We start from the raw sequence: 15718 nt of genomic DNA, 5'->3' as shown, positions 1-15718 counted from the left end.
CTCAGTGTGATAAGAAATACCTACACTAACCTAAAACAAAATTTGACCTGTGTTTTGACTTTTTTGACTGCTCAATGTTCCATCCACTAACATGGAGGAGGTAGGACTTATGCTGCAGCCAGTCACCAGGAGGCAATTGAGATGCTTCTGCTTAATTTTGAGGTAGCAGTCATATGTTGGAAAACCAAAACAATAAGTTGAAAGATGCTTAAATTATTCAGGAAATAAATTGTAACTTCAACTTACCCTGGAAACATTTTTGTTGAGGGAAAACCTGATTCCAAGCAGGCACAGTAAATCATCCTGCTCAAGGCCTGAGCTGCTGATCTATGTATCATATCGCAGGCTTGTGAGAACTGGTCACCTGGGTTAGGTTTACTTTGGCATAACAATGGTGTCTCTCAGTGTGAAAACTCTGGTTTTGCCTGCTTCATTTTATTCTTTGTTCAATATGCCTCGACAATTATTGTCATGAGGACAATGTACAGCAGGTTTAGTGGTTTACATCTATCACATGGAGGTTGAATGAGGATTTTTTTAAGGATGCCTTAACATCTGATAAGCTCACTTACAAATGCAGACCAGGAAGGAATCAATTGCAATGTTGTATTGCACATTGTAAGTGAGGGTGGTGGGTTATTCAGTTACATCTGGAAATTACTGAAACACAACTAAGATTTTGGGGACAACCAAAACTGTAAAAGAGGCAATAAGGTTTTTTGATCAGGGTCCACGGCAAAAATGGGTCAGCCCGCAGATGCATGGCTAGACAAAACACTGTCATTTTTCAATCAGAACACGGCGGGTGAAGCCATGAAGGAAAAAATTAATGGGAGCGCTGCTTAGCTCGTAGCCCAAAGCATGTATGATGTCAGCGTGAACTTTAAGGCGTACCACAGTAATACAAGCCCTAAACCAGAACAAAACCCCCCAGATTGCCTTTCAGAGAGAACAACCTTCACTTCTCCAACAGTGAAATGCCTGTAAACAAGTTATGTCTCTCTCAGTATTATCCGTACATGGCAGCGTGTGGAGAGCTTCCTGAAACAGCCGACCAATGAGAGGCCAAGGCATTTGAAAAGAATATATATCTATATATATATATATATAATATTAACCATGCATGTCTTGCTATGCTGCAATAAGGTCATTACAGAAATTGATTTAATAAGATTGCCATTAATGTACATGCTTAGAGTAAAACCTGGTTAATATAAATATATAAATGAGCAGTGTCATGATACCAGAAAGTCAATGTGTTATTAATAATATAGTAATAAACAGATTGCAGACCTGCTCAGAGAGGGTAGGGAGTGTGTGGGAAAGCAGAATGGACAAGAACAGATTTAAACACACAATATAAACACATGATCTATAGATGATATGTTTGACAGCAGAGCTGCGTGACAGCATCACAGGTGTGTGATGTTGTGATGATGTCAGCTTTAACAGCATTAGCCATGTTATAGGTGACAGTTCATTGGATTACGCACGTTGACCTAATCTAATCTGGTGTTTGTTGTCTGGGATTACTGTGAGTGCGTGTGTGTTTTCGTACGTAGGCGTAGGGGTGGAGAGAGGGAGCTGGATTAGTGATAGGTCAGTTCACATGGTTACACACACACACACAAACAAGCTGTAACAAATTTGATAAATTTGTCAATAACATTGTCATGATGTATCTTCTCTACTGATGCCAACACAATGCTTTTTGATAACTTGGTTGAAGAACTATAAAAGTTTATTACAACATAATGTGCTACTGCAACTAACCATTATTTAAATTTTTGAGGACGGTTGACAGAAAGTAGACAGGTCAGTGCAATCTCTGATTTGTGTTGGAAGAAAGTTCCAGGTGGGGGTGCAGGTATGGAAAAAGGGTCTGTCGCCTTAAGTCCGTTGCTAAACTCTGCAACATATAAACGAGAATATGAATGGAATATTCTATAAGCAACTCATGTGAACATCATCACTGTTCCGTTTTCTATCCAGACGAGGACATGGTCAAATGTAATTGTAGGCTAAATCAGTGATGTAAAACCTAGATATTGCAGCTCTGGACAATATACTGAGTGAGGACAGCTTTTCGATGCAATGGCTGCATTCAGTTTTTAATGTCCACAACAAAAGGCTGGGTTTGCACCATAGTAACAACAGATACCATGTCTGTCCAACTAACCAACGTTATGTCTTTACCAGCGGGCCTCTGTAAACCAGGTCGGCAGAAGTCTGCACTATCGCTACCTGAGCCACTCCTACAGACACACAGGTTGCCGCCATGATACGGACTATAAGGGCAAAGGCCGGTCGCGGTATCAAGGTCCTGTCAATAAACATACTCGACCAATCGCAAGTCGATCTCAGTTGTTAATCATGACATTTCACTTCTTTCTTTTATAGCATCAAACAACAAAATGAAGGCAAACTACAGGATACAATTAATAGCTGAACAAACCCCAGTGTGATAAGAAATACCTACAATAACAGAAACATATATTTTACCTGTATTTTTACTTTTTTGATTGCTCAATGGTTCATCCACTAACATGGAGGAGGTGGGCTTATATTGCAGCCAGACACCAGGAGGCAATTGAGATGCTTTGGGTGAGCAGTCATTTTGTCCATGAGGTCTGTATAATGGACCTTTTTTATCAGGTTTTGTATCCACACCTGTTGGTTTGTTTACTTATGTGTGTGTTTTTTTATAAGCAAGATTAAAGAGAAACAACTTTATTTCTAGCATGGTCAAATGTAATTTTAGGCTGTATCAGTGATGTAAAGCATAGATATTGCAGCTTTGCACAATGTACTGAGTTAGGACATCTTTCGATGCAATGGCTGCATTCAGTGTTTTATGTCCATTACAAACGACTGGGTTTGCAGTCTGTCACCATAGTAACAACAGTTACCATGTCTGTCCAACTGACCTACGTTATGGCTCTACCAGCGGGCCTCTGTAAACCAGGTTGGCCGAAGCCTGCACTGTCGCTGCCTGAGCCACTCACACAGACACACAGGTTGCCGCCATGATACGGACTATCAGGGCAAAGGCATGCAGATAAGTGCTAATAGTATTGGTCTGTGTCTATGATATTGATGTGGGCCATTGAGTTCAGGAATAGCTCACTTGCTGGAATTGGATTCATTTTTTTGCATCTCCAGTCTACATAGAAAATTAAACCAAACTGAGAAAGCAGAAGTTTGCTGATATAGTGACATAACCATCAGATACTTTTGCATCTGGTCAAGCAGAACCAAGTATTTAAGGACAGTGTCAGTTGTTTAAAGGAAGTGAAATGGGGTAGTGTGAGTTTGCCTTTACTCATACTGTATTACCATGAATTTTCCATAACTTTTTAAGTCAATTGTCGTCTTTTAGTCCATTAGCCAGGGAAAATAAGTATGAGGTTATTTGTTACATTTATAAATGAGAGTTTTTGGTTCTTCTTTAACACACACACACACACACACACACACACACACACACACACACACACATACACACACTCACATACATATGCAAACCTCTCGCCTCTCTGTGTTTATAAAAAAGGAGCCTGTCCCACTTTTTTCCTCATCTGCTGTGCTCTCGTTCTGTAATTTCTCCGGCGTAATAGTTAATTGGTGTGAGCTTGGGGGAAATTTGCCGCCTGTCTGCTCCTTTCTTAAAACAAGCTACAAGGAGAGAGAGAGAGAGAGAGAGAGAGATCGAAAAGAGTTGAGGGAGCAAAGAGGAAAAATGAAGAAGCAGAGATGGAGATAAAGGAGAAGACGGGAGGTAGGTTGGAGGGGAGTGGGAGATGAGTGCAGGTTGCAAGTGACCGGGAACTCACTTGTGCAGATTTTCTCTACACATTCTTGTAAGAGGAGCATAAACAATAAGCCTCGGGAGTGAGTGAATGGCGTTATTGTCCTGTTCGAGGGAAATAAAGAAAATCTACTCTGTGCAGGTGGAGGAGAGAGAACAGGAGGAGCTGTGAAATTCAGCAATGGAGAGAGAGAGAGAGAGACCTTGGAGAGATAATGAAGAGAAGGGTAGATGTGTGTGCTAAGCTGTGTTAACAGAGCTACTATTGGTTACTGAAAGAAATCTATAAAATAATTGAAGTGGCTTGCAATTGATTAGGATCAGTGTGAAAGATTTGTCAGAGTGGTCGCTGCTCTGATTTAGAGAGTAGAAAGAGAGAGAGAATGAGTGAGCCGAACTAGGACAAGTCCTGAAAGACCATTGTACTCCTTTTTTTCCTTTGGGTCTCCAGTGCATTCAAAACTGCTATCTCACTGTTGCCTTCCCGGTCTTGCTCACTTTCTCTTTCTGTGTCTTCTCCTCTACCTCTCACTTTCCCCCTTTCTCTCCTGTTAAGGGCCAGTAACTGGGAGGAATCGATCCGCTGTAAACATCACAGTCAGTAGCCTTTTGTGGGTGATAAAAGAAAAGGCTACACACTACTGAGGTCATTGATGGGGTCCCAGATGGCCATAGGAAACAGACTAAAGCAATGCTCCTGATCTTTAGTGCAGGGACAGGCTTATTCTTCCTGGCTACAGTATTTAATGGGGACAATTTAGCAACTGGTATCCCAGGCGAGAGCAGGAGACAATAATATCTGATGCCCACAAGGATATGGAGTAGTTCGAGTCGTACAAGCCCAAATTTGGTGACCTATGGCAAATATTATTGCCTCTATTCCATCATATATATATATTAAAAAAAAAATGTATTGTATAGAAGTATTAAGAACTAGAAAATGAAGGCCCTTTCGACACTGATACGGATATTTTGTGAAATGAACTTTCCTTCGGTGTTTGAGCCTCTTGTTCAAATACAAACAGCATTTTGATTCACTAAAACAAGATTTAAACAAATGCCGTCCAAAGTGCAAGTGTTCCTTTTGTTATGACTGTGCACCAGAAACCAAAACAACAAATATAGCGGTTTCTCTAAGTTTGGTTAGAACTACTATAGGTCTTATTACAAGTTTCCAGCTAAATTTAGCATCAGTGCTCCACATTACCAGCATTCACAGGCATCTGTCGCGCCCAATATTACTTGGGCCACAACTTTCTTCCCTGGTATTTGTTGGATCTTTGATGTAGACTTTATCGACACCTACTGACTTGGCATGCTTGTTTGAGTGATTGTAGTTGCTTTTGTGGTCTCCTGGATGGCGATATTTTGTAAAATGAAGATCACGTAGACAGATTTTTTCTATAACTGAGGGGAAAATATCTGTTCAATCAAATATCCGCAGTAGTGTAGTCAAGGCCATGGATATAAGATAAAACAGGAAAAAAAAACGTAATGGTATGATAACCAATAAGACCAGGACCCAACCTGTCAGCTGAATGCACCCACACAATCATATTAAACATGTAGGTACAGGACTGATACAGACAGAAGTTTAGAAGAACGTTTTGAAGTGGAGGCTAGTGGCAGTGAATTATACACACATTCAGTTCAGAACCAAAAGTTAATACAATAAAGAAGGCGATTAGAGTAGTTTATTTTGAAGGCAGCTGGCACTCTTGGAAAGCTCTCTTGAGCCTCAGGACGGAAGATTTACAGTTTGATGAATAAACTGTTCTACATGTCATATATTTTTGTTGCTCCTGCTCATCAACTTTGCTTTGATGAGAGATTTATTGGTAGATTTATGTGTTCTAGACATAGTCTTGATTCAGCCGAGTGTTGTTAAAAGTACTTGGGTTTACAGGTAGTGATGTAGTCAACCTTTCAACTTCGTATGGAATGAAGAAGAACTGGCTAGGTAGTTGATCTCTGCACAGTTCATCTTTTTATATACAAGCACCATGAGTCATACCGAAGTAGACGCTGGTGTTAAGGATACAATTTACTCATATAAACATAAGGTTCTTATCTCATGGAGATCATGTTTACGCTGCGGCTATGTTTTGGAAGAAGATGGATGGAATTAGATGAAGGTAAGCCTCTGATTAACTTTCTTTTTAGTTTACTTTTAACTACCACAAGATCACCATAACTATATACTGTAGTAGTCTCCCAGAGTTTAACCATGTTAAGTTATTTTTTCCCCCTCTTTAAAATCAGATGTATTTAAGGAAGATATTTAGGTGCCGGGGACCTACATTCTGATAACCTATCCATTGTGAGTTCGACACTGTGCAATATAACTAAGTAGAATAAACTTTTTAGAAGAGAGTAAGACAATGAAGTGGGACTTTTTTTCTTCCTGTAGCAAAGGCTGGCAGAGCAGTGACTAACATCATGGCTGAACAAACAAAGGAAAGAGCACCAACTGCAGAGACTCTTAATTCCACATAAAGCCATATGACAGTAACACTGCTTTCACACGTGCACTCAACACCAGTCATTTCCTGAAGGTTTCCACAGTGGCTGTGTGTGAGTACGCAAAGTTAGTCAGTTTTGCCTCACGTTTTCCAAAACTTTTCCTACCAGCCTGTAGTAAAATGTCCGAGTTGTCCAATGAGAGAATACAGCAGGATAAAGTTAATAATGGAAGCGTGGGTGTGTTGATGACAATTCTAATAAATGACAGACCTTAAACTGAAAAAAACAATAGAATACAAATATCTCAGGTGATGTCATACATGTGAAGACACAGACGAAGATGTCAACTTGAAATTTAGATTTGAGAACTTTAGTTGATTAAGAATCAATCTATTTCTACATGTATCCAGATGTTTCCCCCGCCACTGAATGTACTGTTCGGTTTTTCCAGTTGCTGTGAACGTGTCTGACCTGGAAAATCTGCTGCTGCATTCTTTACATGTGAAAGGCAAACTCCAGAAAATGTCCAGACCTAATTTTCCAGACATGAAAATGGCTTAACGATCATATTGTTCAACTAAGACATTTTCTGTCTCTGAGTAGTGCAGTGGATAAACCACAGCAACGAAACATTTCACCTTTAAAAACAGACACAAAGATAACAAAAACACCAAACCCTTTCACTGTCCCTTTAACTTCCACTGGAAGTTTCATTATGCATCCTCACAAGTTTCACTCATTGTGATCATGCCACACGCAGATCCGTGCCAAGCAGCAACAATCTGTGCAGATTGTTGATCCCTTGACCCTTGACATTTAAACACTGACCAAACCCTGACAACAATATGTATCATTACTCTCCACCACAACTTTGACAGCAGGGTCATTGTTTTTGTGCATCACACCTCATTTCAGTCGGTGTGAGCCAGACAATAGGTATTTTTAAATGAATAGGGGTCTTTCCTTTTTGTGTGTGAGTCAAACGATGAGTGTGCCTGCCGAGAAGGGGAAGGCAGGGGCCCACAGAAAGGGTGGTCTCATGTTAGCGCGGGCTCTGAGACCGAAACAGTGTGTGTCGGGATAGGAGAGGGCCGTGTGTGGAGGGGATCTCACTAAAGGATATAGTGTGGGCACTGTGCAACGGAGCTGAGGTCCAGGTTAGTTAAATAAGTCTGAGTGTTTGCATGTTCCGGAGAAAAGGGAGTTTGGATGTTTTGTGGGTTTTGGGGCCGGTAGCATTTTTCTGCTTTGTCATTTCCTCAATGGTTGTTGGAGGTGTGTGGGATCTGTTTAACTTTATCCAAACAGCTCAGCTGACATTTTAGTGGTATGTTTATCCTTCAATCGTCTGTAACAAACTTGGCCTTGGGTGTGTGGTCATTGCTCTACTAGCCACATCTCAGAGAAGAAGCCTCCATTCAAGAATGCACGTGTATCTGTGTCTCTATAACACACACATAAGTTACGTCTTATCCCCTCTTTGTCCATTGCGTGTTTGAGTTCTGGCTCGGCTTCAAGTGTCATTGTTTAGATTGTGATAATTTGTGGGCAACCGCTACTGTAGTCTGGTATTATGTTGTTGCACACTGCGGCTTAAGTGGACATCTTCGGCATTGCAAATATTTGAAGTATGTGGGTGTTTGGTCTCTCTCTCCCTCTCTCTGCCTCTCTCTCCCTCCCTCTCCCTCCTCTTTCCCATCCTTTTCCCTTCATCTCATTCATTCTCTCTGAAGTTCTCCCAGGTACAAGGCTTTAAAGAAAAAAACCTAAGATCACTGTGTGTCTTCGTTGCTCCGCTCTGCTTTCCCTCACTGTGTTTGTGTGCGAGAGCTTTCTATTGTGAATATGAGCATTGGCTGTTTACTTGTGTGCAACTTTATAAGTTCTGTGTTGCTAAATCACAGCTGTCTGGTGAGGTAGTTTACACTTTCATCCACTACAGAAAGTACCCAGCTTTTATGTAGAGAACGATTATCACAAGCAGCAGGGATCATTTAATATGAGGGATACAGGCTGAAGGTCAGGGGTCATGGGCTGTTTCATATGGAGCTGGAGAGAGATCTACTTTTTGTTCAAGGGCTTTTTAGCAAGTCAAATACTTGCCGATTATAGAGCCTTGATTGTTTCCATATTTGTGGGACTGCTAACAAACAAAGATATAATTATAACTGCGGAATCTTGTTTTTTAATCGAAAAGCCGAGAGTTGGGACAGTCTTTGATCCCTTCATGACAGAGTTGTACATCTTTGGATGGATCATCCTGGTGGCGATGAGTTTCTCCTTCATTATCATTTTCTTGGTACACAGCAGACTGAAACATCGCTTCATGGTAAACTAGAGTCTTCTTCCTTTGGGCATTATTGGTTCTCCTGTTTGGCTGACGTAGCACCTTTCCGGATATCAAATCGAGTTGTAGCATAAATTAAATCCCATTTTCAAAAGGACATTTTTGAAAAAAACAGACTGGTTTGTCGAGGCAAAGAAGCAGATGTGCTCCTGGAAACCAGCTGGTGTCAAAACTGTTCTGTTGGTGTTTCCTCCTCTCGCTAAGCTTTTTCCTGGTAGCGTGGTGTATTTTTCTCAGCGGCGACACCAATCGTTTAGGAGAAAAAACTTCAATGAGTCACCACGCCTCAAGCGCAAGTAGGGAGAGTTGCCGTGTCCACATCACAGTTGGCGCACACAGTGACCAATCCGTCAAGCGTGGCCACAGCTTGAGTATTTTAATCCTCATAGAAACAACTCAGCAGTCATGCAAGCAGTGGGAATCTTTCCCATCTATTAATGCCGTATGATGTGAACATGCAGTAAGTTGAATGATCACTTTCCTGTTTGTTTGCAACTGAAAGCATGCGAGCAAGAGTGATAGAGTCAACTGAAATGTAAGGAGCACTGTTACTTTAATTAGAACTTCACTCTTGTAGGTTCTCAAGCAATTACTTAATTGAAACTCTCAGCTGTCACTGCTATTACTCTTAGCTGCTGTTTACAACCTAGTACAGTAACGGTGGGACTGTAATAAAGCTGTGCAATATAACCAAAATATCACATTTTAATGTCTACACAACAATACATATTGTTGCATATTGTTTTTGAGTTTGAGGTCTTTTAAGAGCACTTTACTTAAGAGACTCTCATTCATAGGCTCTCTATGTAGCCTACTGTTTGACACGGATCTTGCATCGGTGGTAAACCAGGTTTGCGGAGTCTGTTGTATAGTGAAATATACGATTTTCTAGGCTGTGACACAGGTCACGACTTTTGACACCTTAACCATGTCCATTTGACAGCAGTGTCTGCTTATTTCATCTCGGCTTTTCTTTTGTCATGTTGTTACTCCTCCATATCAGATTGTGGTACCCTCATGCAAATTTCCTGCCTGCTTTCCCCCATAAAATATTATATAACCTATATAACCTATTGCGTTTGAAGCAATAGGTTTTGTATCAACAAAACAAAGTATGTTGTTATATCAGTCCACTCAAACCAGAATGTAGTTACAATCCACAAATTCATAACACAGACCCACTGAGTGAAACCTTGATTCAAGAGATTTCACGGTAAATACAGTAGTTTGGTAATTCCATTTAACCATGAAATGTGTCGTAACTGACTCTCTTTATAGATGTGTAACATCAGAGTGTGTTTACATGTTTCTTGTCTGTGCTCTTTAGCTTGTGGAAGTCTACATTGTAGAATGGAGAAGATGTACATGCAGTATAGGTCTAAATATATAGAAATTTGACACTATTCTATCACCTATTTCTCGATTTTCGGCACAGATCACGTATTCAGTGCAACCACCAACTGCTGTCTGCTTGAATGCAGAACTCCGTGAGCTTAAACAGGAAGGAGTTCGCCTGAGTCAGAACAGAAGGAACATGTGTCACTGAGTCAACCAGTCGAGCGTCCAGCCTGTTTACAGGTCGACAGCACATGACACTGACTGCATCTTACCCTCAGTCCCAGCAGCAGCAGCTTCTCTCACACACTGGCTATAGGCTGGATCAATAGGCCAATTGTAGTGTTGGCTGGGAGACCAGCGGGCCAGGGTCATGAGTTATATAGTGATGAGAAAGTGACTCCTGGAGGCACCAGTCCAGTGTAAGCAGACCATAACCTGGTTGAGACAAGCAGTAGCCTTATGTTTCATTAGTTGCGCTCAGATTTCTGAAAATTTCAACTGTGTTTGTCATAAACCAAAGTTTTTCCTGCGAGTGAGACAATTTTGGTTTGGTTTTATGCTTTACTGATCAAACCAATGTTGAAGTTTTCCATCAGGCTTTATTTAATGTGAAAACCTTACTCTGAAAGCCTCAGCTTTGTTTGTACTGGACCAACGGCACTGTCTTCCCTTGGTTGTTACAAATCTGAAGTCTTATTGTCTTTTTTAGCCACACTAGCCCAAATAGCAATGTCTCAACCACGCTCGGTTGGATTGCCCTTAAAATTTGGTTCAGACGGTTCATGTCTCCATAAGGATGAACTGCAATGTCTTTGATGATCCCTGGACTTTGCATTTTGTGCCAGCATCGCGCCAAACATTTAGAATCTGTCCAATTTAGTTTTATGACCCAACACATTGAAAGTTAGAATGAACCCACATTCAAATTCACTAGATCTGGATTTTAATTTGGATCTGCACTAAATTGCTCACACTCATTTATATCTTTCTCGTAAGTAGGCCAGATTTTTTTCGAGATTGAGATCCAAAAGTTACTCTCTGAGAAATCAATGAAAGGTTTTAAAAACTATCTCACAATGTTAAAGAAAGTGGGGGGACTGGAGCCAATCCCACAACCTGAATAGGATCTAATTCTGAAGAACCCCATGTTAATATTTTCTCTTCTTTGTGTGTGCCTTCAGATGGATCCCTCCCTAAAGAACCCAAAGGAGATGTATCCAGTCAGATTGCAGGTAAAACTAACATTCACACATACTCTATGTCCACCCAGACACACTGTACACAGAAAATCCCAGTGGTGCTGCTGTTTTTCCACATCTACGCATGCTATCAATATTTCAGTGTTCCAGGTGACAAAGACAGGTCATTGTCACCATTATTTCCCCCCATCATATCTGCCTGACTGCCTCCTCTTTTCCACCCCTCTACTCCTATTCCCCTTTTTGGTTTTCAACCATCACAAACCATCCTCCGCCTGCCGTGATTGGATACCTGTCCCTTGCACCCATCTCTGTAGCGACAGGAGCCTCTCCATCATATGTTGAGATTGGCATTGTCTGTCGCTTTCGTTCCTCGTCCCTTTTTCTACTCCTGCCCCCTGTCCATAATGGTTTGATTTGAGGTTTGATATTCTCCAATGCTTATGCTCTTTCATCAGTTTTGATGTATTCACCCAGTTTGCCTCTCCGTCAACCTAAAAGATATTTCTTTTGTTTCCCTTTCTCTCCGTCATACTTTAGTTTCCATTATTTATTGTCACTGCATAGAACAACCTAAGAGTATGTTATGATGATGGTTTGTTTTGTCATATGAGACGGTTGATATTTGCCAGTCGGTGCCGTCGTCCTTTAATGAGACATTTGAAGAGACATATGACAACTTTGATATTCAAGATTATTACTCTCCTCATGGACTACGCTGAAAAGAAGAGATGTGCACATATTTGACTTTCAATAGCTGTAGTCAAAAAGCATTTGCAGTATTGGCCTTGAAAAATCCAAACCCTCCTTAACCATAGATATAAAGGAGGACAGAGAGTTGGCAGGTTGTTCCAAAGCCTCAGGGCTTGATGGAGACTAGTCCAGCGCCCGCAGAAAAAGGCGATGGAAACGACAAAAATGCAATCATATAGACAATACATGGCTTCTTTGCTGCTCTGGGGCCGGTCTGTTTAAAGCTGTCAGGGAGACGTTTCTCTGAGATTTCTGGTGCTTGACAGTTATCATATTTTTGTTTCAAGGTGGGGATGCAGGGGATAAGGCTTTGGTCTGACATTCACGTCCACTGGTCTGACTGGGCAGCTGAGGAGTGGGTTTCTAGGGGAGGTGGGGGCAGTGCTTCTTACGCAATAACATTAAGGGCTGAGGACCTTGACAGATGTGCCGAAGTGTGCTTTGCACAGAGGGAATGTTGTGGGATTGTCCATTTCCATCTGTCTGTCTGTCTACTTATTTTTCTCTCTATGTCTGCCTGGTAGTCAAACTTGTGTTAATCCTCAGTAATCGTCGTGTTATAAAGGCTGAAATTGAATGTTGGCGTCACCTCCAGGTGGCGTATTTGTGCAGATTGGAGGAGCTGAAGCAGAGGAGGGGTTGCAGCAGACAGAGCTACATTAGACTGTCAACAGTGTATGGCTGCAGGAGTCAATAAGTAAAAAGAAAACAGCTCACTGTGCACTGCACAGAACTTATGTCAGTGGGGAAAATTCACTCTCACCCACTGGATTAGAATTAAATACATGTACTTCCAAATCTTTCTTGACTTTCTCTGTCTTGTCACGGTTTGTCAGAATGAGATCAGCTGGTGTTAAAAGACCCGGACGAATGAACTCTTGGCACCAATAACAAGCAACCTTTTCTCCCTCTTGTCTCTCTCTGTCTTTTTTCCCCTCCTCTTTCTTCCCTCCTCCCCTGCTGTTTGGGTCGCTGGGGTAACCCTGGCCCATTTCTCGCTCAGTTAGCCTACCCTGCTATTAGAGGTCTGGACGGATGGAGAAAAACAGAAAGAGGCAGAGATAAAGGAAGGTGGTGCTTTTTCTTGCTCTCTCAGGCCAAATCTCAGATTTGGGGGACAAAGAGAGGAGAATGAAAGGACCTGGACAGTCTGAGTTGAGAGGAAAATAACACCCCAAGTTGCTCTGTGAAATCAATTACTCTGTCAGCTTGATGTTTGAAACAGTTCAACAAGACCTGGTTTTTAATGCAGCTGGATATAAGTGCTGCAGATGGACCTCTTGGAAGTTGTATCTTTCAGTGCACACTTAATCTCTTGAATACAACAACTGGCCTCAGACATTGGTCTAGATGTTTTGAGGTGGATCAAGAGTGTTTGTAAATCATACAGTGATTCCTGCCTCCCTCTGCCTAACAGAGTTGCTATTAGAGAGATGTATTGTCCCACATTGTAGTGAATTGGCACAAATTACAGCTAACAATATCGGAACATATCACTCTATCATTAGACTTAACAATAGCCTGTAATTGCATGTTTTCTCTTGTTAACTACACTACCAGTCAAAAGTTTTACAACACACCAATTTCTCCAGTTTTTATTGACATTCAGCAGCTCAGGTCTTGTTAATGACCTTTAATAGTGCAAAGGTAAGCAGTAAACCGCTCACAGAGAAACAAAAGAAAAGTTTATGTCACCAAACACTAAAGAATCTTTGTTAAAAACAAGCTTTTTTATGGATATGGAATTTGGTTATTTTACAGCCTTCCTGTATATTTGTGAATACAAATCCAAAAGGTGCTCTAGGTTTTGACTCGCAATCCGAGTGGTGAGTAAAGGGAAGTGGCAATAGAAGACAGACTGTTTGGTCAGCGTTTCATCCCACATGATGGAGGATTCATAAGATGGAAGAGCAGCACAGTCTCCAGACTTAAACCCAAAGTTTTTTTAGAACTGGACAGACAATGATTATTTTCCTTTGTAAAATAAGAACACCATGAGCATATTTGGCTGCTGGATGAGTCAAATTCAAACTAACTTTTAGATAGATACTATAATTCCTTTTATACTTTTAATCTTAATTTAAGAGAATCAACCTGGAGGTGTTCATGACTGGTGTTGTTACCCACTGTGTGTGTGTACAGTGGCATGACCTGTACCAGCTGTACCCACAGTAGGTGCATTGTGTAAGTTACACAGCTGTGTCTGATCCCATCAGCCAATCAGATCAGCCCTTCTTGTTTCTGTGTTGTGCAGTAAGGCAACACCAAGCAGCCAATCAGCGCTGGCAAATTTAATCTTCTAATCAGAAGAAAAGCTGGGTAACGTCAGTTCACCACACAGGAAGATCCGAAACACAAGTCACAAAAATGGAAATTGTAATATAAATGAAAAGTAGAAGGAGATGTACAGTGTCAAACAATGATGTCAGTTGTTGGGAAGAGAGAACAATCAATAGGGAAACCCAATGAGAGAATGACCTTGATGAACATTTCATTGCCATTTCTTCTATATTGATCAACAACTTGAGGATGAGGACTCAGAACATGCAGCTTTCATATGTTTGCATATATAATTAGCCATCACTTAAAAAAAAAAAAAAACTTTTGTGAGTCAGGCACAGTCAGCAGTGTTTTCAGCCAACTAATAGAACTAACATTGTTTTGCTTGACAACTTGATACACCCGATAAAATTGTGACATTAACTATATTTGATTTTCATTTTGTACAAATGTTTTTCACAACAGGGACAAGGCACTGTCGCTGAGATAACATTTATTACCATGGGAAACTCAAACGTTGTCATGCATTAGTGAAGTACTGACATCTCAGCATTTCAGACTATGAAACACTGTGGTATTCATCAGCAAAGTAAGCATTCAGATGCTGTTAGATAATATTACATTGGCCAGTAGCTAATTGTTTCTGAACAGGACTCAGAATAAAGTGTTGGTGATCAGTATGTAGGTCAGGGGTCCAGATCATGGACGCCCTATTCCTGTCCACTCCCTCAGCATCGAGGAATTCCTGCCATTCCCACACATCCCTCAGCAAGGAATGTCTGTCACGCCGTGAATGTGGGAAGTCCACAGCTATGCAGGGATGTACACACATGTGCGCAGTTCGGGTTCTCTGGACCTGCAACAGCTGGTTCAGAAGCGATGTGTGTAAGTCAGCTGCAGGAGCCATTACGAGATTAGGCCTTTATCTGACTGCTCTTTAATCAGATAAGGGCGATGCTGTTAGGGAGTGTGCACTATTTTTGTCGTGTGTAGGCAACTTTCCCCCTCCCTCAACCGACTGACCCACACTCACCCATTGCAGCTCACACCCCATCTGCCGGGGCCCAGGCAGCTGTTGCATTCTCTATGATTTTTTTTGTAAACACAGAATCGCACTCGCTTAACCCTTCCTCGAGGTATTTAAGAGGGTGTCTCCGGGGAGACTTGTAGTGGTGTTGTTGAGTAAACTGCTTCGTTGTATCAGCCAGTCTAATTCCTACTTGACCTCTGGGAGGCCCCTTACAAGTCTCACACCTCTGAGGTGAGTGTAGAGTGTTGACATATTTTGACGAACGCTCACACCAACCCACACACGACCCAGCAACAGTCCTGACGTGGAATGATCCCTGAGTGTGTTGTGGTAGTTTCCATATCGCAAAGAGCGATGAAAGAGCAATGGACATTTCTGAAATTTCCCACTCTTCCCTTGCTCCTTTTCACTGAGGAGTGCCACACTTTAGCTGCGCTTCAGAACTACCCACTTGATGCAGGACTAGCGCAGAATATTGGGATTGACTTAGGTGCTGAAAT

At 41.4% G+C, this 15718-nt stretch overlaps 1 protein-coding gene across 4 annotated transcripts in view; it reads left to right on the top strand.

The window, feature by feature from the left end:
- Nucleotides 1–15718, top strand: part of LOC133972125 (triple functional domain protein-like) — a 75871-nt gene that overhangs the window by 7920 nt on the left and 52233 nt on the right. For all 4 annotated transcript variants that reach the window (XR_009924432.1, XM_062409370.1, XM_062409369.1 and 1 more), the window contains exon 2: nt 11138–11188. Coding sequence is in view for 3 of the 4 variants with exons in the window: in XM_062409370.1 (XP_062265354.1) it covers nt 11138–11188 (51 nt within the window). In the remaining variant the exon portion in view is untranslated. The remainder of the gene's footprint in view (nt 1–11137; nt 11189–15718) is intronic.

The sequence above is a fragment of the Platichthys flesus genome, chromosome 17, assembly GCF_949316205.1.
Source record: "Platichthys flesus chromosome 17, fPlaFle2.1, whole genome shotgun sequence".
Taxonomy (NCBI): Eukaryota; Metazoa; Chordata; class Actinopteri; order Pleuronectiformes; family Pleuronectidae; genus Platichthys; species Platichthys flesus.
This window is presented reverse-complemented; position numbering and strand designations above follow the sequence as displayed.